Source organism: Monodelphis domestica, chromosome 3, assembly GCF_027887165.1.
Source record: "Monodelphis domestica isolate mMonDom1 chromosome 3, mMonDom1.pri, whole genome shotgun sequence".
NCBI lineage: Eukaryota > Metazoa > Chordata > Mammalia > Didelphimorphia > Didelphidae > Monodelphis > Monodelphis domestica.
The window spans coordinates 77441833-77466832 of record NC_077229.1 but is presented as its reverse complement, the minus strand read 5'-3'; the positions used below and the strand labels follow the sequence as shown (position 1 = coordinate 77466832).

Sequence of the window (25000 nt, the reverse complement as noted above, 5' to 3'; positions counted from 1 at the left end):
TTCTGTCCAGCAGCCCAATATGAACACTTCCTTCTTCCCCTGTCTGGGATAAAGGATGGGGCACTCAGTCTGGGGCACAGTGTGCCATTTCTAAAAGGTTCACCATCACTGTCCTAGACCATCAAGATGTTTCTAGCTCCTGCTTTTTTGGTCATCCAATGTGTGAGCCTTCCTTCTTAGCTTTGTGTTAACTACAAAGCATGCTATCAATGAGCTAACCAAGGAGGCATAGTGGATAGAGTGCTGGACATGGAATCAGGAAGATCTGAGTTTAAATCCAACTTCAGACACTTATAAGCTGTGTTGACCTTGGGCAAGTCACTTCACTTCAGTCTGTCTCAGATTCCTCATCTGTAAAATGGGGATATTAGTAGCACCTACCTCCCAGGGTTGTGGTGTGACAAGGAAATCACTTTAAAAGACTGATATACTCTTGGCTCTTTTTGGACTTCCGTTTTGGAGCAGGCGGTCTCTTGCGTGATGTGAGGTTATTTTGTCTAGGCCTCTGGCCAAGGCACATGTTTCTTACTTGTATATTCTTTAATCTTTAACCTTTAATAAACCTCTAAAAAATATAATACTCCTTGCAGAGAGAAACTAATTTCTACCTGCCTCAGTCTCCCCATCTCCCCAATTTTAATATTTACAGTTGTGAGGATCAAATGAGATAATAATTGTAAAGTACTTTGCTCAGGAATATTAGCTATGATGATGATTTAAAAAAAATTCTTATTTTCTGTCTTAGAATCAATACTATGTATTGGTTCCAAGGCAGAAAAGCAGTAAGGGCTAGGCAATGGGGATTAAATGACTTGCCCAGGGCCACTCAGCTAGGAAGTATCTGAGACCAGATTTAAACCCAGCATCTCATATCCCTAGTCTTTGCTCTCAATACATTGAGTCACCTCCTTATTTTCTTTCTCAGTAACAACTCTAAGACAGAAGAACGGGGGCTAAGCAATGAGAGTTATTTGACTTGCCCAGGGTCACACAGCTAGGAAGTGTCTGAGGTCAGATTTGAACCCAGGTATTCTTGTCTCTAGGTTTGGCTCTCAATTCACTGAGCTACCCAGCTGCTCCAGGATGATGATGATGATGATGATGTTGAAAACCTGAGTCAGTAGCTGTGTGATCTGGGCAAATCACTTCACTTCAGTTTCCTATTCTGTAAAATGAAGATGATAACAGCTGGATGATAAGGATCCAAAGAGATAACACATGTTTGATGAAGTTTAAAAAGCTAGTGATATGCTATATGCAAATCAATGAAAAAACTGTTCAGCAGAACAGAAAAATGTTGGCCAGTCCAGGATCTGGTATAACTTTCCCAGGGCAGGCCTTTTCCACTTTGGGAATTCTGGGCAAACTTTCCCAGTGGCCTTGGCTTTCTAGTCAAGGCTTTCGAATTGGGCTTCACTCACTTGTTCAGTGAATGGTGAAGGCAGGCCGCTTGTTTTCATGGAAAGCCTGCTGACTAAAAGCATTGGATTCGAAGCCTGGCTCTGCTCATTTTGACTGTGTGGCCTCAGGCAAGTAACTCTCTGGGCCTCAGACTCTCATCTTTAAACAGAGGGAATTGGATGAAATGACCGCTAAGGTCCCTTGAGCTCTAAATCTATGCTTCTAAGAATTCAGCTGCCATGATTTGCAAGCACAGGATACAAGCCAACATCTCTTGTTAGGGCATAGTTCCTGGGAGGTGGCCCCTAACTGGGGCGACTTAGCACAGTCTGGAAATAGCAATGGTCAAGAACCCCAGGCCGCCTGAACAAACTTCTCCATCTTATTACTGTACCTGGAAGCGGAATGGGTGTAGCTGGTCGGTGGGTTTGTGGTGAAGGGGGCGGCTTACTACTGGTGGTTCTGATTGTTGTAATGACCACACTGGTGGGTCTCCTGGTTGTAGTTTCACTGGTAGGCCTCGGGGTAGTTTTGCTAGTTGTGGGTCTGCTAGTAGTCCTGCTGGTGGGCTGACTGGTAGGTTGGCTGGTGGTCTTGAGGGTGGTTATACTGGTGGGTTTGGGGGTGGTTTTGCTGGTTGGTGGTGGGGTCAGTTTACTGGTGGTCACACGTGTGGTTGTTGTGCTTGATGTTGCTCCTAGGGCTTGGCTGGTAACGAGAGGGGTTTTCTCAGGTGAGAGAGTAGAGCTGGTCTGCAGGCCAGGTGAGATGGTGTCCACAATCCAGTCTTTGAGCCTGGTCATCCGGGAGTACACTCCTGGCTTTTTAGCTTGAGCACATCCAATGCCCCAGCTCACAACCCCTGCCAGGTAAAAAACACCTGGAGTTTCTTCACAGGCTAGTGGCCCCCCAGAATCACCCTAGAGGAAAAAACACAGGAATCTAAGGCTCCCAAATCTCACTCTCCAGAGGGAGGATGCTACCTGGCTTGTGGAGGGGAGGCTCACTCTAGATTGGTAAGTCATGGTTGGGGGATTTCCCTGGGTGGCATCCCCATTCAGTTCTAGACCCTCCTGGTCTTCTTCTGGGTCTGTTTTTAGAGGAAACAGCTTGATTTAATGGCCCAAGTGCTAGATGTAAAGTCAAGACTGCTAGGTTTGAACTGATGGGCTGATGCTTAATTAGCTCTGTTGGAATGAGAGTTCCTCAGAGGCAGGGACTGCTGGTTTTGTGTGTGTGTTCTTATACCTAGCACTTAGCACAATGCCCGGCACATACTAGGCACTTAAACATTTATTCACTGGTCTTAACTGTATGACCTTGTGCAAATCTCTTTTCCTCTCTTGAGACTCATCTACAAAATGGGAATGATAGTTTACCTTCTTCACAGGATTTCTGTGAGGAAAGTACTTAGAAAACCTTAAAGCATTGCAGAAAAATAGAAGTAATGACCTTCTTTCAGGGCAGACATAAGAAGATCCTTGGAACAGAGGATGTCAGAGCTGGGAGGATCCTTAGAATACAGGATTCCAAAGATGGGAGGGAATATTAGAACAGGGAATGGAAAAGATGGGAAGGGCTTTAGAACACAAGATGTTGGAGCTGGAAGAACCCTTAGAACAGAGGATGTTAGAATCAAGGAAGCCTTAGAATAGAGGATATCAGAACTGAGAAAGCCTTAGAACAGGGAATGTCAGAGCTGGGAGGAGCCTTAGAACAGGGAATGTCAGAGCTGGGAGGAGCCTTAGAACAGGGAATGTCAGAGCTGGGAGGAGCCTTAGAACAGGGAATGTCAGAGCTGGGAGAGACCTTAGAACAGGGAATGTCAGACCTGGGAGAATCCTTAGAACAGGGAATGTCAGAGCTGGGAGGAGCCTTAGAACAGGGAATGTCAGAGCTGGGAGGAGCCTTAGAACAAAGAATGTTAGAGCTGGGAGGAGCCTTAGAACAGGGAATGTCAGAGCTGGGAGGAGCCTTAGAACAGGGAATGTCAGAGCTGGGAGAGGCCTTAGAACAGAGAATGTCAGAGCTGGGAAGTACTTTAGAACATGGTAGCATGGTGAAGTGGATCTTGGAGGTCGCCCAGGCTAATCCCTTCATTTTATATACGAATAATCAGGCCCAGAAAGGCCATCCATGTAATAAGTGTGGAGCTGAGATTCAAACTACTTTCTTAGAAGAAAGTCTCCTAGAGTTGACAAGAGCATCGTGCTTGATGAGTTCACTCTCTTGACTTGTGGAATGATTTCTATCCCTTACAGGCATCAGCCTGGGGGTCAGAAGACCATATAACCCATATGACTTTACATCGGTGATCTCCCCCATTAAGCCCTAGTTTCTCCAACTGTGAAATAAAAGGGTTGCACCCAATGATTTAGTGAATGTGAATGGGGCTTGGTGCTTGGGGCTTGGAGTTAGAAAGACTGAGGTTCAAATCCTGACCTACAAGCTTAATAGCTGGGCAAATCTTAAAAACAAAACAAAAAAACCCTCTCCATGCCTCAGTTTCACTGTTTGTAAGATAAGACCCTTTCTGACTGTCCTTGCTTGCTCCTCTGATATTCAGGTGCCTGCTGCTTCTGACATGCTGGGCTTCCATTCCTCTCAAACTGGCACCACTTCTCCCTCTCCTGGTGCCTTGCGCCAGAGGCTGAGCCCTTACAGACCTGACTCTCAAATAGCTTTATTTATTTATTTTTTGGGAAGAAGCTCACCTATGTGTAGGGGTTGCTACAATTTGAAACCATTAGGCACATCTCCTTTTCAGTTCTCTGTGGGGGAAGAAGAAGGGCATACAGGGGAAGCTGAGGCTGATTTTAGCTTTATGCTTGCCCTTCTGGATCAAACTCCTTCCATGGCTCATTTGCACTTCTCTTCTCTGGACTTTCATCCATTGCTTCCTAGCCTCCTAAAGGGGTACAGACCCCAGTGGTCTTTCCCACTGCCACAAGCACTGAGCCCAAACCAGCAGACCTGGTAGTAGCAGGCAAACATGTTTAATGGAAGAAGGAATTCTGCCAGTCAAGATGGTGGCATGGGCAGGAGAAGGACAGAAAGGGTGGAGCCTTCACTTTGTTGTACAAAGACTGCCTTCATCACAAAGAGATTTACTCTGTTTCCCTTAAATAGCAAATTCCCTCCTTCCTGGGTCTCCAAATATTAAATGAACCCATATAAGAAGATTCAGTATAGACCCAACTTTTTTTTTTTAAACTTTTACCTTCTGTTGTAGAATTGATGCTAAATATTGGTTCCAAGGCAGAAGAGCCTTGAGGGACACTCCTGTGTTATGTCTAGCTGGTGAAATGTCACGCCTTCTCCCCCTTCCTTGCCATAAGCTCCTTGAGGCTAGGACTGAGTCATTTTTTTCATCTTTGTGTCTTTAGCATCGGTCTACAGAGCTTTGTATAGAGTAGCTGTCCGATAACTTTGATGAATTAGTCTGTTACGTTGTATTACATTTATATAATAAATGACTTATTTTCTTAACTTCCTGCATTTTCTGTCTATAATCCTGCTAATACATCCAGGATTCCATTGGCAACAATCTAACCCCTCCACGCTTCTGTGACATGTTTGTACACGTTGATGTGATAAAAAAATGCATCCCCTTGTGATCAGCCTGATGACATCTTCCCTTTAAAAAAAACCCTTACCTTATGTCTTAGAATCAATACTGTGTATTAGTCCCAAGGCAGAAGAGATTTAAGGGCTAGGAAATGAGGATCAAGTGACTTGCCCAGGGTCACACAGCTAGGAAGTATCTAAGGCCAGATTTGAACCCCCTCTTCACACCTGGTGCTTTATCCACTGAGCAACCCGCCTTCCCCTTCATTCTTGCATCATTTTCATTTCACTTTTCCTCTGCCTCTCTTAATTGGTTTTTGAAGGCTCTTTTGAGCTCTTCCAGAATCTGTGTCCAATCCATATTTTTCTTTTGGACTTTGCATGTGTTTCCTTTGCTTTAATTGTCCCCTTCTGTGTCTATACCTTTCTCTTTGTTTCCATAAAAATTCTTTAGCATTAGGTACTTTTTTTGTTGTTTGCTCATTTTTCCTATCTGATTATAGGATAGGCTCTGTTTTCTGGGGAGTTGGGGTACCTTCTTAAACTTCAGTCCTTCCTTGATGCTATTCTCAGCATATTTTCTATATTTTCCCTGCCTCTTCATTCTAAGAACTTTTGCCTCCTTAGTATCCTGGTGATTGCCTAAGTGTGGGCTTTTCCCATCAGTTTTTTTTTAAACCTTTACCTTCTGCCTTAGAATCAGTACTTGGTATTGGTTCCAAGGCAGAAGAGTGGTAAGGGATAGGCAATGGGGGTGAAGTGACTTGCCCAGGGTCACATAGCTAGGAAACATCTGAGGTTAGATTTGAACCCAGGATACCTCTTGTCTCCAGGCTTGTCCATCAGTTCTAATGGAGAGGGTAGCTCCAAGATGGAGTGGATCATGTCCCTCTTTAGTGTTCCTATTTGCTGTCATGATACTTTAGCTTCTGAATAGATGAAGATCCCAGCTATGGCTATCCCTAAGGGCACCTGGGATGGCTGTCCCAGAGTGAGAATGGTCCCTCTCTGGTGAGTAGGGTCTGCCCTCCAGATGACCAGCTTTGCTCCCCAGGCCTGAAGCAACCCTGGCAGTCAGTGGTGCAAAGCTGGATAGTTGGGTTCACATGGTGGTTCCTCTTAGACTCTCCCTCTCTGTATTCATTTGAACTGGTGGCTCTGAGGGTGGCCTTTTGGCCCTGGGGAGGAAGGTAAGGGTGGTTACATCCTAGAATGAGCTAACAGAGGAGGAGGCTAGGTTATCTCCTGCCTTGTAGGTCTTTGGAACCCAGTGGTCCAGGAATTTAGATAGAGTCAATCCTGTTTGAAGGTAAGAAATTGGAGAGAATGTTAGCTATCACTGGGACCCTGTACTCTGTCCCCGATTCCCACCCCTGGAGTGGAAGACAGACGTGTTGAACCTGGAGTCAAGAGATCTGGGTTTGAATCTGAAGTCTGATAGTGACCATGAGCAAGTCTTTCTTTATCTGTAAAATGGGAATAATGGTATTTGCACTATCCACCATGCAGAGGTGTTGTGAAGAAAGAAAACATTTTGTAAACATCAGTATGTTATATAAATATGAGTTATTATTCTTACTATTATTAGTATTCTGGACTAATCCTGGAGGGTTCAAATCTGTCTATAGAAGCACTAAATGCCCTCTTAAGGAACCCTCGGTCCTAAATTAAAACCAGCCCATTTTCTGGGATTAAGAAGAACAGGTAGACAATGCTCATTCGACTCTACCCTTACCAAATGCTTCCTATGTAGAAGGCCCAAGGGAAACAGATGAAAAATGACATAGTCTCTGCCTTCAAGGAGCTTATATTCCAGGAGACAAATGGGGTGTGTACACAAATAAATACAAATGAGAATGAAATAAATGCACAGAAAAGGTCAAACAGAGGTCTGCAGAATTCAGAAAGAAAGACTCAATCACCTTTAGCTGGAGAGGAATCATTGACGGTGTCCTGGAGGAAGTGGCACCACAGTGGATCCTTGAAGGAATGGAAATGTTTCCATAGATAGAGATGTCTAAAATCTAAAATCCTATGATCCCATGGAAGGAGTTGATTCCAAGCATACCCAAATGTACAGAAATGGGATAAAGATCAGGAAACTTCATTGAATGGCCTCGGTCTCCTCTTTGAATTGGACCCTTTCCTTCAGAGGCTCAACCATTCTCTGACTCCATGACTGGGCCTTACCTTGCTCAACTGTGAGATGGGATCTTTTTTCTAGTCAAGATGGCGGCAGGACTTGCCCATGCTCACCTGACATGAATCTATTTTCCCCTCCAGAAAACCAGCACATATCATACGATCGGTGAGGGAGAAATTGTAGAGGACGCTACATGTCTTTTGATCAATGATACCCACAGATGCCTTCTGCAGGATCTCAGGCTTAGTTGCTGCAAAAACCCAACAAACAAAAAGGATGAGTTGAGACTGGGGGTTATGTCAATCAGTTAGACAACTACCCACAATTCAGGGGAAAGGACATGCCCACTAAGTCTAAGAGGGAAGCTTTGGAGAGAGACTGATGAGATTTTATTGAATCTCAGAATCTCAACCTTAGAAGGGATCCCAGAGGGCCAAGATGTCCCATCCAGGTGTTCATACACCTCCAGACAGATCACACAACGTAATAGAAATGAGACTGGATTTGGAGTCAGAAACCTGAGGTTTGAACCCTGGTTCTGTTACTGCCTGTGTGATCTTGGAGAAATCCTCTCACCTTTCTGAGTCTCCCAGAGTCAAATGGGGTGGGGGTTAGACAAGACCCCTAATGTCCCTTCCAGGTCTAAACACTACAAATTCATGATCCTTCACCCATTCTTGTTGGAAGAACCACCATGTCCCATTTCTCCTAAGAAATGCCCTGCATGGTGACAATGATGTTGAATTCTGGGAGGCCAGTAGACAGGTAACAGGAAGGTTGGACAAGTGGACCTCTAAGGGCCTCTTCTAGCTAGGTGGAACCACCCTCTGGCAGAACTGACCGTTGCCTTCATGGGTGTTCCCCCATCCAGATATCATGCACTTCTGGCCCACGGGGAATTTCTGGATGGTCAGTGGGAGGCAGACGGGCTGAATGTACTTGTTGAAGAGGAGGGGGCTGGCCAACTCCAGCACAGCCACGTCAAAGTCCAGGATGACAGGATTGTAGGAGGGGTGCAGAACCACACTCTTGATGCTGACCTTCACAGCGCTGCCATCTGCTCCTGTCAGTGACGTGGTCCCCACATAGGCTTTCACAAAGTCCATTTTTGTGCTGCAGAGACAGAAGCCCACAGAGACATCCCCCACCCCACCATCATCACCAGGGTTTTGGCAAATGGTTAGACCGCCCGCCCTGAAAGAAAGGAAAGGTGGCTATCTAGTTGCTTAGTCCTTCTCTACCTAAAGGTAGAGGTAAAAGGTAAAAGGACCAGGATATTCTTCTAGGAAGGCAGCAGTCATATAATCCTGGGTTCAAGCCTGGCATTCATTCATTCATTCATTCATTCATTCATTCATTCATTCATTCATCTATCTGTCTATCTAATCTGTCTGTTTTTCTGTCTGTCTGTCTGTCTGTCTGTCTATCTATCTATCTATCTATCTATCTATCTATCTATCTATCTATCTATCTATCTATCTATTTCAAGTCTGGTATTTAAATGAGACTCTCCTCACTGCTGGAGAGGATTTTAGTACTAGGCAAATACTCTGGTTTAAACACCATGTTATAGTAGAATTCATTATAATATGTGACAACCACCTAGAGAGAGTTATGAAACGTTTCCATGCCTTAACTTGTGAATCTCTCTCCTCAAAGATATCTTCCACTTTTTACTTCCATCCTGCCTTTGCTCACTCCATGCCCTCTCCCTGCCATATTGTCTCCTTCCATCACCAGCTGAATTCCTACCCAGCTTTCAAAACCTAACTCAACCGCTATCTTCTCCAGAGTCTTCCTTGTACCTCTTGCTTTTTTCTCCTTGGACCCCACTTTCTCCAGCCCCCAAAGGATTTGTTTGCATATCTCTAAAGTCCTCATCCTAACAGTACACAGAATTGTTTTTCTGTTTGTGTCTTCCCCTCTAATTGTTAGCTCCAAGAGGGCAGGGATCATGCACAGGCAAATCTCTAACCAACTTACATTTTTATAAAGACATAGGCTAACGCTTCCCAGCTGTGTGACCCTGGGCAAGTCACTTAACCCCATTTGCCTAGCTCTTACCACTCTTTTGCCTTGGAACTAATATGCTAAATCCTGTTCTATGGTGGAAGGTAAAGGTTTAAAAAAGAAAAGAAAATTATGGCATCGAATGGTCTTGGTAGAAGAGTGTCAGGAGTCCTAAATTCAATCTGATATAATAAAAACTTATAAAATGCCTACTATGTACTAGGCACTGTGGATGCAAAGACCAAATCGGAATTGTCCCTGTTCTTAAGCTTACATTCTGGGGGCAGAGTCTCTAGTGGAGGGCCCCAGGGATCTCTGCTTGACCCTGTGCCATTGAACAAGTTTGTCAGCACCTTGGACAGAGGCATGGATGGCAAGTTCATCGACTCTGCTGGTGACCTACTGCTGAGAGGGACAGCTAACATCCTAGGTGATAGTCAAGATCCCCAAAGATCTCAGAAGGCTAGAGGTTCAAATCTGGTTGTAGACGTTTCCTAGCTGTGACCCTGGATAAGTCCCTTAACTTTGCTGGTCTCAGTTTCTTCATCTGTAAAATGAGCTGGAGGAGGAAATGGCAAGCTACTTCTAGTCTCTTTGCCATGAAGACCCCAAATGGAATTACAATGAGTTAGATGCCACTGAAATGACTGAAGAACAAGTCAAGAGAATGAGGTCCATAGTAGGAGGAGCTCTCCCCACCCTTGATGAATTCAGCTCTCTAAGTCCAGATGAGATATAGGCAGTTAACTGATGAGTCAATAACCATTTATTAGGTCAGGCAGTGTGCTGAGGTACGGGAATCTCTGTATTAAAAGAAATATCAGAGGTAGCTGCTCAGTCTCTGTTGATGCCCTTTGGAAGATCTTGGAGAATGGGGGACACCACAGAGTTGGAAAAGGGCAAATGTCTTGATTTTCAAAAAAGGGAAGAGAATGGAATTAGGCTCATTAGCTTGAACTTGATTCTAGCAGAATTCTCTCATATATTTTTTCATATTCATATATTTTAAAAATTAGCCTTTTCTGTTTAAGTACTTTAAAAAACTCAGTCATTTTCAGATATTTTCGCCCTTTCCCCCTGAACCCAGTAAGTTCTCCATTATTACAAAGAAAAACAATTAAGGAAAACTGAGCCAGCAAGGGTATCTGAGAACATCTATAATGTCCCACATTCATAGATCCCCGATCTCTGTATTGAAAAAAGAGAATGAGGGGCAGCTGGGTGACTCAGTGGATAGAGAGCCAGGCCTGGAGGTAGGAGGCCCTGGGTTCAAATATGGCCCCAGACACTTCCTAGCTGGGAGACCTTGGGCAAGTTACTTAACTCCAATTGCCTAGTCCTGACCACTCTTCTGCCTTGGAACCAATACCATATGCTGAATGAATATATAACCAATAGAATTTTCTAATTCTAGTTCTAAAACAGAAGATAAGGGTTAAAGAAGATAAGAGTTAAAAAAAGAAAAGAGAGAGTTCCAATTTTATTATCTCTTCACTGGGGCAAAGGCTGGTCATTGCTATCACTATTATGTTGTTAATATTAACATGTTATTGATCTAAATTAGCCAATAGCCTTAATTTAGCAATCTTAATCAATCTCAGGGTGGCCAAATACCTAGAAAAGCAAGGAGGGATAACAAAGAACCAATAAGGTCCATGCTGGACGAACCTCATCTCCAGTTTGGACGAGGTTACTAGCCTAGGAGATCAGGGCAGGGACATGAACGTCATTTCCCCAGATTTAAGTATCACAAAGTATTTGGTACAAAGTCGCTCTCATAGATAGGAGGAAGAGAAGAAGGTCGGATGATAGTTCAAGTAGGAGTATTTGGAACTAGATGAATGACTGGAACCGAAGAGGTTCACTGGAAGGATGTCTCCTTCAGAGCCTTGGACAAAGGGATAAATGATACGCTCTTCAAACCCGTGCCAGATGGCACAAAGCTGGGGATGCCAACTGGCACCCCGGTCAGCATTTGAAAAGATGGTACCAGTCTAGACAGTTGGACTGAATGGAATGGGATGAAATTGAATTGGAATGGATATAAAGTCTTATACTTACATTCAAGAAATTAAATAACTTGACCAAGAGCCATTCTCTAATGGCCAAGGGAAGCGAACAATTGGTTTTCTTTTAATTTATTTATGTAAGTATTACTAGAGGTATATTAGGAATTAGGAGAGGCCTGATGCTGAGCCAAACTTACTGTCAAACTCTGAAAACTACCAGATGTTGATATTATTGTTGTTCAATGATTTTTAGTTGTGTCCAACTCTTTGTGACTTCATTTGGGAGTTTTCTTGGCAAAGATACCAGAGGGGTTGGCCATTTCCTTCTCCAGCTCATTTTATAGATGAGGAAACTGAGGCAGTTTGGGATTTTTTTTTTTTTGGCAAAGACACTGGAAGTGGCTTGCCATTTCCTTCTCTGGCTCATTTTATAGATGAGGAAACTGAGGCAGTTTTTTTTTTTTTTTGGCAAAGACACTGGGAGTGGCTTGCCATTTCCTTCTCCGGCTCATTTTATAGATGAAGAAACTGAGGCCAAAGGGGTGAAGTGACTTGTCCAGAGTCACACTGCTCATTGTTTCCTAATTCCAAGCTGAGTCCACTGCCCCCTGCAACTGCCCTAAAAAACTTCATTAGGAGAGTTCTATAACGCCCAGGATTAGGAATCTGATGGGTGATTCCACCATCCTCTGCTCTGGCCAGGCTACAGCTACATTACTCTGATCAGTTCTAGGTAGTTCTGTATTTTAGGGAAGACCAAGGGCAACCATGGGACAGGGAGGCCCTCAAGGGATTAGCTGAAGGACCTGAGGAATAGTTTGTCTTAAGGGCTGATTTCAAGTATCTTGAAAGGCTGTCCCCCTGGAGCTTCCCAGCCTCTGTTCTGTGGATAGAATTCAGGGGCTCTGTGAATTCAGATGGGAAAAGATTACAGCTTTATATTAGTAAAATTGGCTTGCCTTATAATCCTAGGTAGCTTGCTTTATACATTTTGAAATAGAATTCTGGGACAGTTAGGTGGTTCAGTGGATACAGAGTCAGGAGGTTCTGGATTCAAATGTGGCCTCAGATACTTCCCAGCTGTGTGACCCTGGGCAAGTCACCTAACCCCTACCTAGCCCTTACCACTCTTCTGCCTTGAAGCCAATCCACAGAATTGATTCTAAGAGGGAAGGCAGGAGTTAAAAAACCCCCAAATAAAACAAACCATAATTCTGAGGAATGTGTGGGCCTGGCCAGGCTGCCTCAGGGGTCCAGGACACACGAAGAGGTGGCGCCCCTCGCCCTCGTGCTTTTGGTGGCAGAGGGAGAACTAGGCTGTGGGGGGAGCAAAGAAGCTCAATGGAAGGCCTTTCCGATAGGAGCTCTCCCAAATGAGGAGGGGCTGCCTTGGGGTGACAGGCGCCCCTTCCCTGGAGGTCCCTGGCAGAGGGAGCCAGCTGGACAGACTATTCTGTGATTCCATGAACGTTGCCTTTTTGCCCTTTGGACCCACCTCTGCGTGTAGCTGACGCCTAATCAGTGTTTGTGGAATCAGTGAATGGGTGGAGAAACGAGACTGGGTTGAGGGCGCACACCCAGAGCAGCTGAATGTTAACCTGAACATGGGCGAAATTACAGAGGCGCCCAAGGCCAGCTGCACGGCCCAGGCGGGGGAGGCGCGTCCTTACTGATTGAAGCAGTGAGCGGCCGACACCAGCCAGCGCTCGCCCACCACCGTGGCTCCGCAGAAGTGCCGAGACCCCTCCTTCAGGCTGACCTGCCACGGGACCTCCCCCCTGGCAGCGTCGAATCCCCCGACGATTTTGTTGGGTTTCAGCATCCCGGGTCTCCCCCCGCACTCTGCAGAGAAGCAAGGGCAAGTCACAAAGGGAGAACGAGAGCAGAGTTTGTAATGTGGCCTGGATTTGAGATCGAGCCGGCCTCTGTGGTGGACTAGAAAGGACGCAGTTCTAGGGACAGCTGGGCGGCTCAGTGGATGGAGAGCCAGGCCCAGAGACGGGAGGACCTGGCTTCAGATGTGGCCTCAGACACTTCCCAGCTGTGTGACCCTGAGCTATTATTACTATTATCTTGCTTTTATTTGTAAACGGAGGATATAAATTAATTTATTCCTTTCTTTTTCTCTCTTTCCTTCTCTTCTTCCTTTCTTTTCTCTTTACCTCCTTCCTTCCTTCCTTCCTTCCTTCCTTCCTTCCTTCCTTCCTTCCTTCCTTCCTTCCTTCCTTCCTTCCTTCCTTCCTTCCTTCCTTCCTTCCTCCCTTCCTTCCTTCCTCCCTCCCTCCCCTCCTCCCTTCCTCCCCTCCTCCCTTCCCTCCTTCCCTCCTTCCCTCCTTCCCTCCTTCCCTCCTTCCCTCCTTCCCCCCTTCCCTCCTTCCCCCCTTCCCCCCTTCCCCCCTTCCCCCCTTCCCCCCTTCTCCCCTTCTCCCCTTCCCTCCTTCCCCCCTTCCCCCCTTCCCCCCTTCCCCCCTTCCCCCCTTCCCCCCTTCCCCCCTTCTCCCCTTCCCCCCTTCCCTCCTTCCTTCCTTCCTTCCTTCCTTCCTTCCTTCCTTCCTTCCTTCCTTCCTTCCTTCCTTCCTTCCTTCCTTCCTTCCTTCCTTCCTTCCTTCCTTCCTTCCTTCCTTCCTTCCTTCCTTCCTTCCTTCCTTCCTTCCTTCCTCCCTCCCTCCCTCCCTCCCTCAGAAGTATCATTAATTCATTGCCTCTACCTTTAGGCAAGATTATGCCTAACCTATTCAAATTGCTAAACGGTGCAATAGATAAAAAGTGCTGGTCCTAGAGTCAGGAAGACATGTTCAAATCCAGCTTCAGACACTTACTAGCTGAATGATCCTGGCCAAATCACTTTAATTCTATCTGCCTCAGTTTCTACAACTCTAAAATGGATATGATAACAGCATGTACTCTCAGGGTTTTTATGAAAATCAAATGAGATAGCAGCTACAAAGTGTTAGCACAGCACCTGGAACATAGTAGGTGCTTAACCAAAGCTTAATTCCCTTCCCACTTAGCCAAGCAAATGAGTGTTTATCTTCTTAAATAATGCCCACAGGAGGAGGTTTCACAAATTCTTTAAATGATCTAATTTGGGGAATTTTTTTTGTTTATGAGAGGTGGTATGTAGGATTTGGAATCAGGACATCTGAGTCTAAGATCAAACATTTTCTAGGCCTGTGACTGTGGCTGGATCACTTCTATTAGCCTCAATTTCTCCAACTTCAAAATGAAGACAATTATGAGGAAGGTCCTATAAAAGAACGTGGTGAGGAGTAGATAGTGACATAGAATGAACACTGGATTTAGAGCTGGAGAATTTGAGTCCTGGGTGACCGTGGGAAAGTTACTTTCCTCCTGGTGGGGCTCCATTTTCTTACCCCTTCAAAATAAGCTGGGCTGGAGGGTCTCTGAGATTACTTTTGGTTTAAAATATCATGATCCAAGTTATAAGGGCGTGTGTAGTTTTAGCAGAATAGCAGAGAGCTGCCTTGGAGCCAAGAAAACCTTGGTTCAGATCTTGTTTCTGACTCCTAGTGTCTGTTAAGTCACTTTACTCTGTGCTTTTTGTCTGTGTCATGGCCCTTTGGACAGTCAGTCTGGTGAAGTCAATGACTCTTCAGAATAATGATCTTAAATGCATGGGAAACTAATTAAACTGAAAAACAGTGTTAAAATGCTTTTTAAAAAACTATCTTAGAAAATATGGAAAAGCAATTTGAGTTACACTCTCCCTTAATGCTGTTCTTTAATGTAGCATAAGGAATGTCCTGTTCTGTAGAATAACTCTGCCAGTAGAGGACCAGTTACGAGTGAACCTATTTTTAGTTCCAAGTCTTTTGCTCATTTTAAAAACAATTTACAAATGTTTAGTTTTTGTATCTAATCTCTGTTAATGAAGATGTTTAGAAAGTTTATTTTTTACCAAAGAGATGCAATTCATTGTGATAAAGCATTGCAAAATAAATTTTGTTCTATAACAAAAAACCAAAACAAAACTATCTTAGAATCAATACTGTGTATTGGTTCAAAGGCAGTAGAGCAGTAAAGGCTAGGCAATGTAGGCAATGGGGGTTAAGGGACTTGCCCAGGGTCACACAGCTGGGAAGTGTCTGAGGCCAGTTTTGAATCTAGGAGCTCCTGTCTCTAGGCCTGGCTCTCCATCCATTGAGCCACCTAGCTGCCCCCTTAAAATACTTAACCCCCCCAAACTCTTACTGTATGTCTTAGAATCAATACTGTATATTGGTTCTAGGGCAGTAGGGCAGTAGAGCAGTAAGCACTAGGCAATGTGGGGGTTAAGTGACTTGCCCAGGGTCACACAAATGGGAATTGTCTGTGTCCAAATTTGAACCCAGGACCTCCCGTCTCTAGGTCTGGCTCTCCATCCACTGAGCCACCTGGCTGCCCTCCCAAATACTTTAAAAATGAGCTTATGGTCATCAGGCTAAGCATTATTGCTCTGGACAGCCCTCTAATAAAGATGCTAACCTATATTGGTAAGGGGAGTTTCCTCCTCTGGGAGATCCCTTTACCAGCTGAAGCCCAAGCCTGGTCCTCATCCCTAGTAATTATTCCTCTTGTCAATACAACCCTCTGTTGAGGAGCGGCTGGGAGGCATCCTGCGGCTGTTCTGAGCTGCCCCAGAGAGGGTCCTTGTTCCACTACAGCATCTGCCAGCATCCTTGTAAATTACCTTGTAGCCTGGCGGTGGTGCCAGGATACAGAGATGCCCCATCCAGTTCTGTGACCATCTTGGGCTTGGTGGTGGTGCTGGTCACAAGCTTCTCTGTCATCAAGAGCCAGTTACTGCTGGTGGTGGAGTCAGAAAAGACAGCTGGTGCGCTGACAGTGGGTGCCGTGGAGATGGTCTCCAAAATCCAGTCTCGAACCCTGGTCACACGGACATAGACTCCCGGCCTCCGAGCTTCTGCACAGCCAATGCCCCAGCTCACAATGCCAGCAAGGAAGAACCTCCCTGAGGGCTCGTCGCAGACCAGTGGTCCTCCTGAATCACCCTGCATGTAAAAGCCATAGATTTGGGACCCCGTGGTCCCAAGGGGCTTCTGGGATCATCTCAAAACCCAACTTGGTTGAATTCTGATGAAGAAATTTTCACCTTTTACCCCCCTGACTTTGGGTTTCCCCATGCAGGGAGCCTATGGAAGTATTCCTGCTGGAGGACAGGTACCACCCACCCATCCCAGAGATAATGGCGCCATTTTGAGGATGGGTGGGAGATGATTTCCTGTCTCTGCTGCTGTCTTTTCAAACATAAACAGAACCTATTTTTGCCTGGAACCAGAAGGAACCTTAGAGGGCATCCAACCCAACCTGAATGGTAAATCTCCTCTACATTATCTCTATTAAATGGTTATCCATCTACCACTTGAAGACATCCTATGGGAGAAAACCCACTACTCTGCCATTATATTTACTTTTAATTTTTTAAACCCTCTCCTTCTGTCTTTGAGTCAATACAAGGCAGAAGAGTGAGTGTAAGGACTAGGCAATGGGGATGAAGTGACTTATCCAGGGTCACACAGCTAGAAAATATCTGAAGCCAGGTTTGCTGATTTATTTGTTTAAACCCTTGCCTTCCATCTTAGAGTGAGTACTGTGTATTAGTTCCAAGGCAGAAGAGTAGTAAGGTAGTAAGCTAGGCAATGGGGGTTAAGTTAAGTGACTTGCCCAGGGTCACATCCTCCCTTTTCCTGAGTTCTTATCCATGTTACCACCCAACCCCTAACATATGGTCTAGGTCTCTTGTTCCTCATTCCATGACTTTCTTAAAACCCTTACCGGTTGTCTTAGAAATGATGTGAAGATGGGTCGATGGGGATATGATTGTAGTTATAGACTCTAAGCGTTCACCCTGGTGCAAATATTAATAATATGGAACTAGGTCTTGATCAATGATACATGCAAAACCCAGTGGAATTGCTTGTTGGCTACTGGAGTGGGGGGGGGGGAAGGAGGGGAGGGAAAGAACATGAATCATGTAACCATGGGGAAAATATTCTAAATGAATTAATTAAATAATAATAAAAAAGAATTGCTATTAAGTAAGGGTTCCAAAACAGAAGAACTATGAGGGCTAGTCCATGGGGGTGAAGTGACTTGCTCAGGGTCACCCAGCTAGGAAATATCTGAGGTCACATTTGAACCCAGGTCCTCCCCTCTCTAGGCCTGACTCTCCATCCACTGAGCCACCCAGCTGACGCCAGTTTGTTGTCATTGTTGTTATAATTTTGATTAATTATTATTATTGGCTGGAGAACCAGGGTGGCTTACCCCAGGAGCTTCCTCGAGGGCAGGGCTGTCGTTTATCTCTTTTTTTGTATCCCTAGAACTCAGCACAATGCCGGGCACAGAGAAGGTGCTTCTTCATGTTTATGGGCTGATTGGCCGATGGAGAGGAGACTCGCCCTCCAGGCAGGCTCGTGGGGTGGGAGCAGGGGGTGGAGGACGCCCTAGTCCCGGATCCCCACCAGGCTGGCACCTCACCTGACAGGAATCCACCTTGCCGTCCAGGTAGCCGGCACACACCATCCTGTCGGTGAGCGCGTTGCTGTAGAGGCTCGCACACAGCGCCTGGTCCAGCAGCTCCACGGTGGCCTTCTGGAGGACCTCGGGCTTCACCACTGGAGAGGCGAGAGAAAGCAGCCGGGGCCTCAGGGACGGCCTCTCCCCCTCCCTCGGCCTCCTCTCTGGGCTCGAGGCTCTCCTCCCGTCCCCAGCCATGCTTACAGAAATCCTCCTTAAGGTAGCCCCAGCCGGAGATGAGACATTTCTTCCGGGGAGGGAAGACGTGAGTGGCGGAGGGCAGGCACACGGGCTGGATGTGGCTGGTGAAAGGCAGGGGGCTGCCCAGCTCCAGGACGGCCACGTCAAAGTCTGCGGTGTCCGAGTTGTAGAAGGGGTGTTTGATGATCTGGGCCACGCGGGCCTTCACGGTGCCGCTGTCCGAGCCGCTGAGAAAGGTGGTCCCGGCGTAGGCCATCCAGACGGTGGGGTCCTGGAATCTGCGGGGCAGAGCGCGCCTCAGAGGCAAACCTGGCCCGCCCCTCGGGACGGCCAGGAGAAATGCTCTTCCCCCTCGGGGCGCTCGTTCTCTTGCTCTAGGGCTCCGCCCCGCAGAGACCCAAGAAAGAGGGAAAAGGGCAAAGACATTTCCAGCAGCTTTTGGGGGCGCAGCAAAGACGCGGAAACTCCTGGGAGGCGCCTGTCAAGAGGGGAACGCCTCACCCCGCGGGAAGGGGTTCTCTGGTGCTGGAAGAGAGAACGCAAGGAGAAGAACAGGAAAAATGGAACCATGGGGAAATATTCTAAATTAATTAAATAGGAAGGGAAAAAATGAAGGGAAACCCCAACAACTAAGGGGAGGGTTTCAGAGAAGCCTGGGAAGAGGTGGGAAGAGCTGAGGTTGCCTCTGAGGTTGTGAATCGGGATGACTGGAAAGCTTCTGGTGCCCCGAAAAAAATAGGAAAGTTCAGAAGAAAAGTGAGCTTGAGAGGGAAAGAATACATTTTTGTTTTAGATGAAGCCCTCTGAGATGTCTGTAGGATGTCCAGTTGGAAATACCTAATAGACAGTGGTATGCTGGCAAATGTTTAACTATCAGTTCTCTGAAAAAAAATGTATACACAATGCTTTAAAAAAAATTAAGGGGGGTGACTGGATGGCTCACTGGATGGAGAGCCAGGCCTAGAGATGGGAGGTCCTGATTTCAAATGTGACCTCAAACACTTCCCAGCTGTGTGACCCTGGGCAAGTCACTTAACCCCCATTGCCTAGCCCTGACTGCTCTTCTGCCTTGGAGCCAATATTGATTCTAAGACAGAAGGTAAGGATTTAAAAAAAGAAGAAGAATCAGCATCTAGGGGGAACAGTGGATAGAGTCCCAGACTTGGAGTAGGAAGGACCTGGATTCAAATGTGATCTTCACACACTTCCCAGCTGTGTGACCCTGGGCAAGTCACTTAACACCCCATTGCCCAGCCCTCAGCACTCTTCTGCCTTGGAACTAATACACAGTATTGATTCTAAGATGGAAGGTGAGGGTTTAAAAAAATTAAAAAGTTAAAAAAATCAATATTGTGGATCACTCTATTGCAAATATCAATAATATGGAAATAGATCTTGATCAATGACACACGTAAAATCCAGTGGAATTGCTCATTGGCTATGGGGAGGGAGGTGTGAGGAAGGGAGGGAAACAACATGAATCTAACTATTGGAAACTATGGGAAAATTCTCTTAATTAATTAATTAAATTTAAAGGAAAAAATCTATTTTATGTATTGGCTCCAAGGCTGAAGAGTGGTAAGAGCTAGGCAATGGGGGTTAAGTGACGTGTCCAGGGTAACATAGCTAGGAAGTATCTGAGGCCAGATTTGAACCCAGGACCTCCCATGTCAAGGCCTGGCCCTCAATCCATTGAGCCATCTAGCTGCCCCCAAGAGCCTCAGTTTTAATCATATCAATTCCTCTGTACACAGGTTGGAGTAGCCCTCCCCAAAATGATTTTTTGGTGGGAGTTTTTCTGAGCTGCTTTCTCTGTTGTCCACCCTCTTGCACGTCCACATTCTTTATGGGCGCGGGTGTATTCACCAAATTGACAAAAGAGAATTTCCCTTGATGGATTTCTCTCCACCTATGGCTATGCTGAGGCAAAGACAGAATAAGTAACACTTTAAGGTCTACAAATTGCAGTAGGGTTATCCTCTCCTCTGGACCTCCCAGCAGCCCTGCTGTTCTTGTCTTCTCTGCTTTTTGGGATGAGAAGCTCGAACCTGAGACAGGGTCAGACTTGTCCAGAGATGGAATCCGGTCCTGGGGCTTCCTGATCCCAGGTCCAATCCTCTATCTGCTTCTTCACACTTCAGAGACTCTCCAAGGCCATTCATGCTGACTTTGAGTGAAAACTCTTGCTTTCACTTTCTCTCTATCCTATGATGACAGGAATGTGGTACCTGCCTGGCAGGCAACCCAGGAACAGCTTGAGACCTACCGGATGCTCCTATTGTCCTTCCTTTGTGGTCTTGGCTAAGATCCCTGCCATTATCTGCTAAAATAGGATTAAATCTATTCTTCTAGGAGAGAGAGAGAGACAGACAGACAGACAGACAGACAGACAGACACAGACAGAAACAGAAAGAAAGAGAGAGAGAGGAAAGAAAGAGACAGAGACAGAGAGAGACAGTGAGACAGAGAGGGAGAGGGGGAGAGAGGGAAAGAGGGAGAGAGAGAGACAGACAGAGAGAGAGAGATCCACACTGCTGACTACTGACTAACTGCTGACTACTAAAAACTGAGAACCCTCTTCAAGTGGATAGATTCCCTGCCTTAACTGGTATACCATAGAAGAAAATAATAATATCGCTCAAGTTTGTTGTTTAATTGCTTTGGATTGTGGTTGAATCTTTGTGACCCCATTTGGGGTTTGTTGGAAAAGACACTGGAGTAGTTGGTCATTTTCTTCTCCAGCTCATTTTACAGATGAGGAAACTGAGGCCAACAGTGTTAAGGGACTTGCCTAGGGTCACACAGCTAAAATGTGCCTTAGGCTAGATTTCAAATCATGAAGATGAGTCTTCTTGATTCCAAGCCCAGTGTTCCATCTGCTGTACCACTTAGCTATCTTTGAGTGGATACTTGCCTTAACTGGTGGTATTGTATTAGGGGGTTATTTTAAGTGAGAGATGATTATTTCAAGATCAGATCTGCCAATCTCCTCCTTCCTCCCTCCCTCTTTCTTCCCTTCACCCCTCCCTGTCTTACTTCCCCCCCCCCCCATTGATTCTTCTGTTGGTAGCACTGAAGTCAGCTCAAAATGAGTATCTTGGTAGATCAAACAAAGCACTTGCTCTCTTCCAAGTTTAAGAAAGGGGTTTATTTGGGAGAAGGGAAAGCTAAGAAGTTGAAGGGAGAGAGGGTTTGGGGTTTCCCTAATACTAAAACAATTCCTAAGTTGGAGGATGGTGGAATAGAGTTCAGATTTGGGAAAATGGCCAACAGTTCTAAGATCCAGTCACTGTAGTATAGTAGAGAGAAACCAGAGAGCAGGACTTTTCTGTCCTTCCTCCTTTCTGTCCCAAGAGCAAGAGACCAAGTCTTTTCAGTTTGGCTCTCCTTCTTCCACTGTCCTTCCCCAGGCCTCACTCCAAATAGAATGTCCATCTTGATTCACAGGTTCCGTGGTCCCGGCTTCTCCAGCTCTGCTGCAGGCTTTTCCCATTTTCTCTCCTCCACAACATTACAGTATAGGGTAGATGGAAATAATAACAACATTACTCAGATTAACAGGGAATCTCCTCAATGTGGATGTTCTCTCCAATGATGCAGACTGCACCTCATCCATGGCCACCTGGTTTCCATGTTTCTTGTCCACGTTCTCCCATTCAACTTTCTATCTCATGTGCTAAAGGCCTTCCTCTCCTCACACTTTGAGGATCTGGATGTGTTCACATATCTTCTCTTTCTTTCATGCATTTTCTATTTTTATATTCTATTTCTATATTTCAATGATGCATTTCCCCTACCCGTTAGGGCTAGCAACTTTTTTTCAAAGGGGAAATTAAGAATCGTGGGTAGAAGCATAGGATTTTTCAATTGTTTAATTGTGTTTGTTTCTGGTTTTTATAAGATTACTCACTTACAAAAATGAAAACGACCAATATGGAAATATGTTTTGCATGATAATACATGTATAACCCAGATTGAATCGCCTGCCAGCACTGGGAGGGGAAAGGAAGGTAGACAGGGAGATAAGTTAAAAAAGCCAAGGTAAGAGGGCAGCTAGGTGGCTCAGTGGATGGAGAGCCAGACCTAGAGATGGGAGGTCCAGGGTTCAAATCTGGCCTCAGAAATTTCACAGCTGTGTGACCCTGGGCAAATCACTTGATCCCCATTGCCTAGCCCTTACCACTCTTCTGCCTTAGAACCAATACACAGTATTGATTCTAAGACGGAAGGTAAGGGTTTAAAAAAAAAGCCAAGATGTTGATAGCATCCCAAGCTATCAACAGTCATCTTGGCTTTTGTCTTTGATGACTCTGGGAGGGAGGGAGAGACGAACAACTTTGTACAACTCTGCCTCACTTAAATCCAATTTATGCTTGGGTCAAAAGACATCACCAGTGATGATATTTTGGTCTTCTTTGAGTATGGAGGACAAACTCCACCACCACCATAATTTGAGCAATAGACATTCTCCATCCATTTGGTCTTTCTTGTGTGGATAGTCAGGTCAAACTTTTGAGTGGTTACAGATCTCTTCTAGGAGTTTTTGTAATGTTTCGGGATTGGATACAACTATCATGTCATCTGCAGAAAGGAGCATCTGGATGACCTCACTGTTCAGAGGTGACAAAGACATCTCAGATGTCTACTTCAACTTGGATCCTACCCTGGATTTCCTTCGTTGCAGTGGTGAATATCTCCAATGAGTGTGAGTCTCCCTGTTTTATGTCTTACTCAATATTTATGGTCAGAGGTTCCTGGAATAGGGTTATTTCTGTCCTTTTATCTTCTAAGGAATCTTGAATGATTTTGATGTATGAAAGGGAGATGCCTTCTTGGAGGGAAGCCTTTAAAGTAATGTTTTGTTCTTCGATCTTTTTCATAATCAATGAACAAAAAGTATACTTTGCTCTTGCATTCCTCTCCATCTCTTACTCAGTAGAAATCCCTCGTGAGAGCCTTTCTGTTTCCTACAGATGCCCTCAATTGGTGCATAGACAAGTGTGGATATATATTTTACAAAATTCATTTGAGTAGTTATTGGTGTTGCTTCAGGTGCTTTGTTGGAGGGAAAGTATTAAAAGGTTCAAGACTTTCCCCCATGTCTTTGGTATCTTCCCCTCCTTCATATACCTCATGAATTGGTCCATCAATGCCCTCACAATTGTACTACCTCTAGCAAGGATGGGATCTCTTCTAAGTAAGGGTCTTCATCCCATAAACATGATTAGGACTGTAATGTTAGAGATCAAGTGTGGTGGCTCAATGTGAAAAGAATTGTACCTGCAAACAAATTCTCATTAAAAAAAATCTTGGGGGGGGGCAGTCAAGTGACTCAGTGGATAAAGCCAGGCTTGGAGATGGGAAGTTCTGGGTTCAAATCTGCACTCAGATACTTCCTAGCTGTGTGACCTTAGGCAAGTGACTTAATTCCCATTGCCTAGCCCTTACCACTCTTCTGCCTTAGAACCAATACATAGTAAGGTAAAGGTTTAAAGTAAGTATATTAAAGTAAGATGGAAGGTAAGGATTTAAAAAAATCTTTGCAGATATTTCCCATTTTTCTTTTTTATGTTATCCTTCCATTTTCATTTTTTCAAACCCTTACCTTTCATCTTAGAATCGGTACTGTGTATTGATTGGTTCCAAGGCAGAAGAGCAGTAAGGGCTAGGCAATGGAGAGTGAATGACTTGTCTAGAGTCACACAGCTAGGAAGTGTCTGAGGCTAGATTTGAACCCAGGACCTCCCATCTCTAGGCCTGGCTCTCCATCCCCAGAGCTATGCAGCTGCCCTCTTTCATTTTCATTCTTATATGCTCTTGAGATGATTTGCAATACAGAATTCATATGGCACAGACCTATATACTGTAAAGCAACACAATAAATACTGTATTCATAGAGTGGTAGTAGTAGAAGGGTCTATAGGGATTATCTAATTCAATCATCTGATTTTTTTATTTGAGGATTTTTAGACAAGGAAGCTGAAGGGAAGGTGACTTAGCATTTGGAATCTGAACTTTTATCTCTTGACTACAAATTCAATACTTTCTCAATACTTCTCCACCTCCTGGTGCCACACCTTGATCCAATATGGTAGCAAGAAGGTGAAATAATCCAACTAATCTCCATTTTAAAAAATTTCCTTTTAGCGGAGAGTGTTGGTCATTCTGAATCCATTTGAGAAATGGGTGGATGAGGGGGCATACAGGGAGCTTACTCATTGAAGCAGTGAGCTGCGGATACCAGCCACTTGGCACCGAGAATGGCTGCCCCACAGAAATGTTCGTTGTTTTCCCGAAGGCTGACTTGCCAAGGAACTCTCCCCGGGCAGCCTCCATTCCTCCCACAATCCTGTTGGCTGATTTCAAGGCAGGTCGGCCTCCACAATCTGAAAGAGACAAAACGTTGGCCTTTCATCCCCAGGCACCAGGTAAGCTGTCGTTGAGATGTAGCCTGTTGCTGGAAGACCCCCCACAAAACCGCAGCTTTGGAAGGGATCTCAGAGGCCATTGTGGGCAGCCCATCTCTGATCGGGAATCAACTTGACAACCTCCCCACCAAGTCCAGCTTTTACAGAAAGGACTCTAGCTTCCTCTGGCCCAGGAAATGCCCTCTGCGTCTTTTTTCACTCAACCTTCATCCAGCCACCTCCCCCCCTCCCATCAAGTACTTGTCCTTGATTCTTCATATAAGACTATTTAGATTTAATCCTTCATTGAGACTTTGAACGATATTAAGTCTGACATTCAATGTATTAGCTACATTGCTTCAATAAATATTTCAGGGACAGCTAGGTGGCTCTGTGGATAGAAAGAAAGCCAGGCTTGGAGATGGGAGGTCTTAGGTTCAAATATGGCCTCAGACACTTCCCCGCTGTGTGATCCTGGGCAGGTCACTTCACCCCCATTGCCTAGTCCTTACTGCTCTTCTGCTTTGGAATGGATATTTAGTATTAATTCTAAGACAGAAGGTAAAGGTTTAAATAAATAAATATTTTAACCATGCCCTTATCTAAGTTATTTACAGAAATGTGAACACTAGGTAAAGCACAAATGGGTTTTGGGGACATCATTGGAGATCTCTAAGTTGGCAGCAACCCATTAACCAACTCTTTGGGCATAATTGTTCAAT

The 25000-nt window shown here is 45.2% G+C and overlaps 1 protein-coding gene across 1 annotated transcript in view; it reads right to left on the bottom strand.

The window, feature by feature from the left end:
* Positions 1 to 25000, bottom strand: part of TMPRSS9 (transmembrane serine protease 9) — a 52444-nt gene that overhangs the window by 11184 nt on the left and 16260 nt on the right. Inside the window, 10 exon segments of the mRNA XM_056820982.1 lie at positions 1796 to 2321; positions 7225 to 7361; positions 7953 to 8224; positions 12801 to 12972; positions 15821 to 16142; positions 17632 to 17768; positions 17875 to 18149; positions 24087 to 24186; positions 24189 to 24257; positions 24297 to 24328. Of these exon segments, the coding sequence (XP_056676960.1) occupies positions 1796 to 2321; positions 7225 to 7361; positions 7953 to 8224; positions 12801 to 12972; positions 15821 to 16142; positions 17632 to 17768; positions 17875 to 18149; positions 24087 to 24186; positions 24189 to 24257; positions 24297 to 24328 (2042 nt within the window).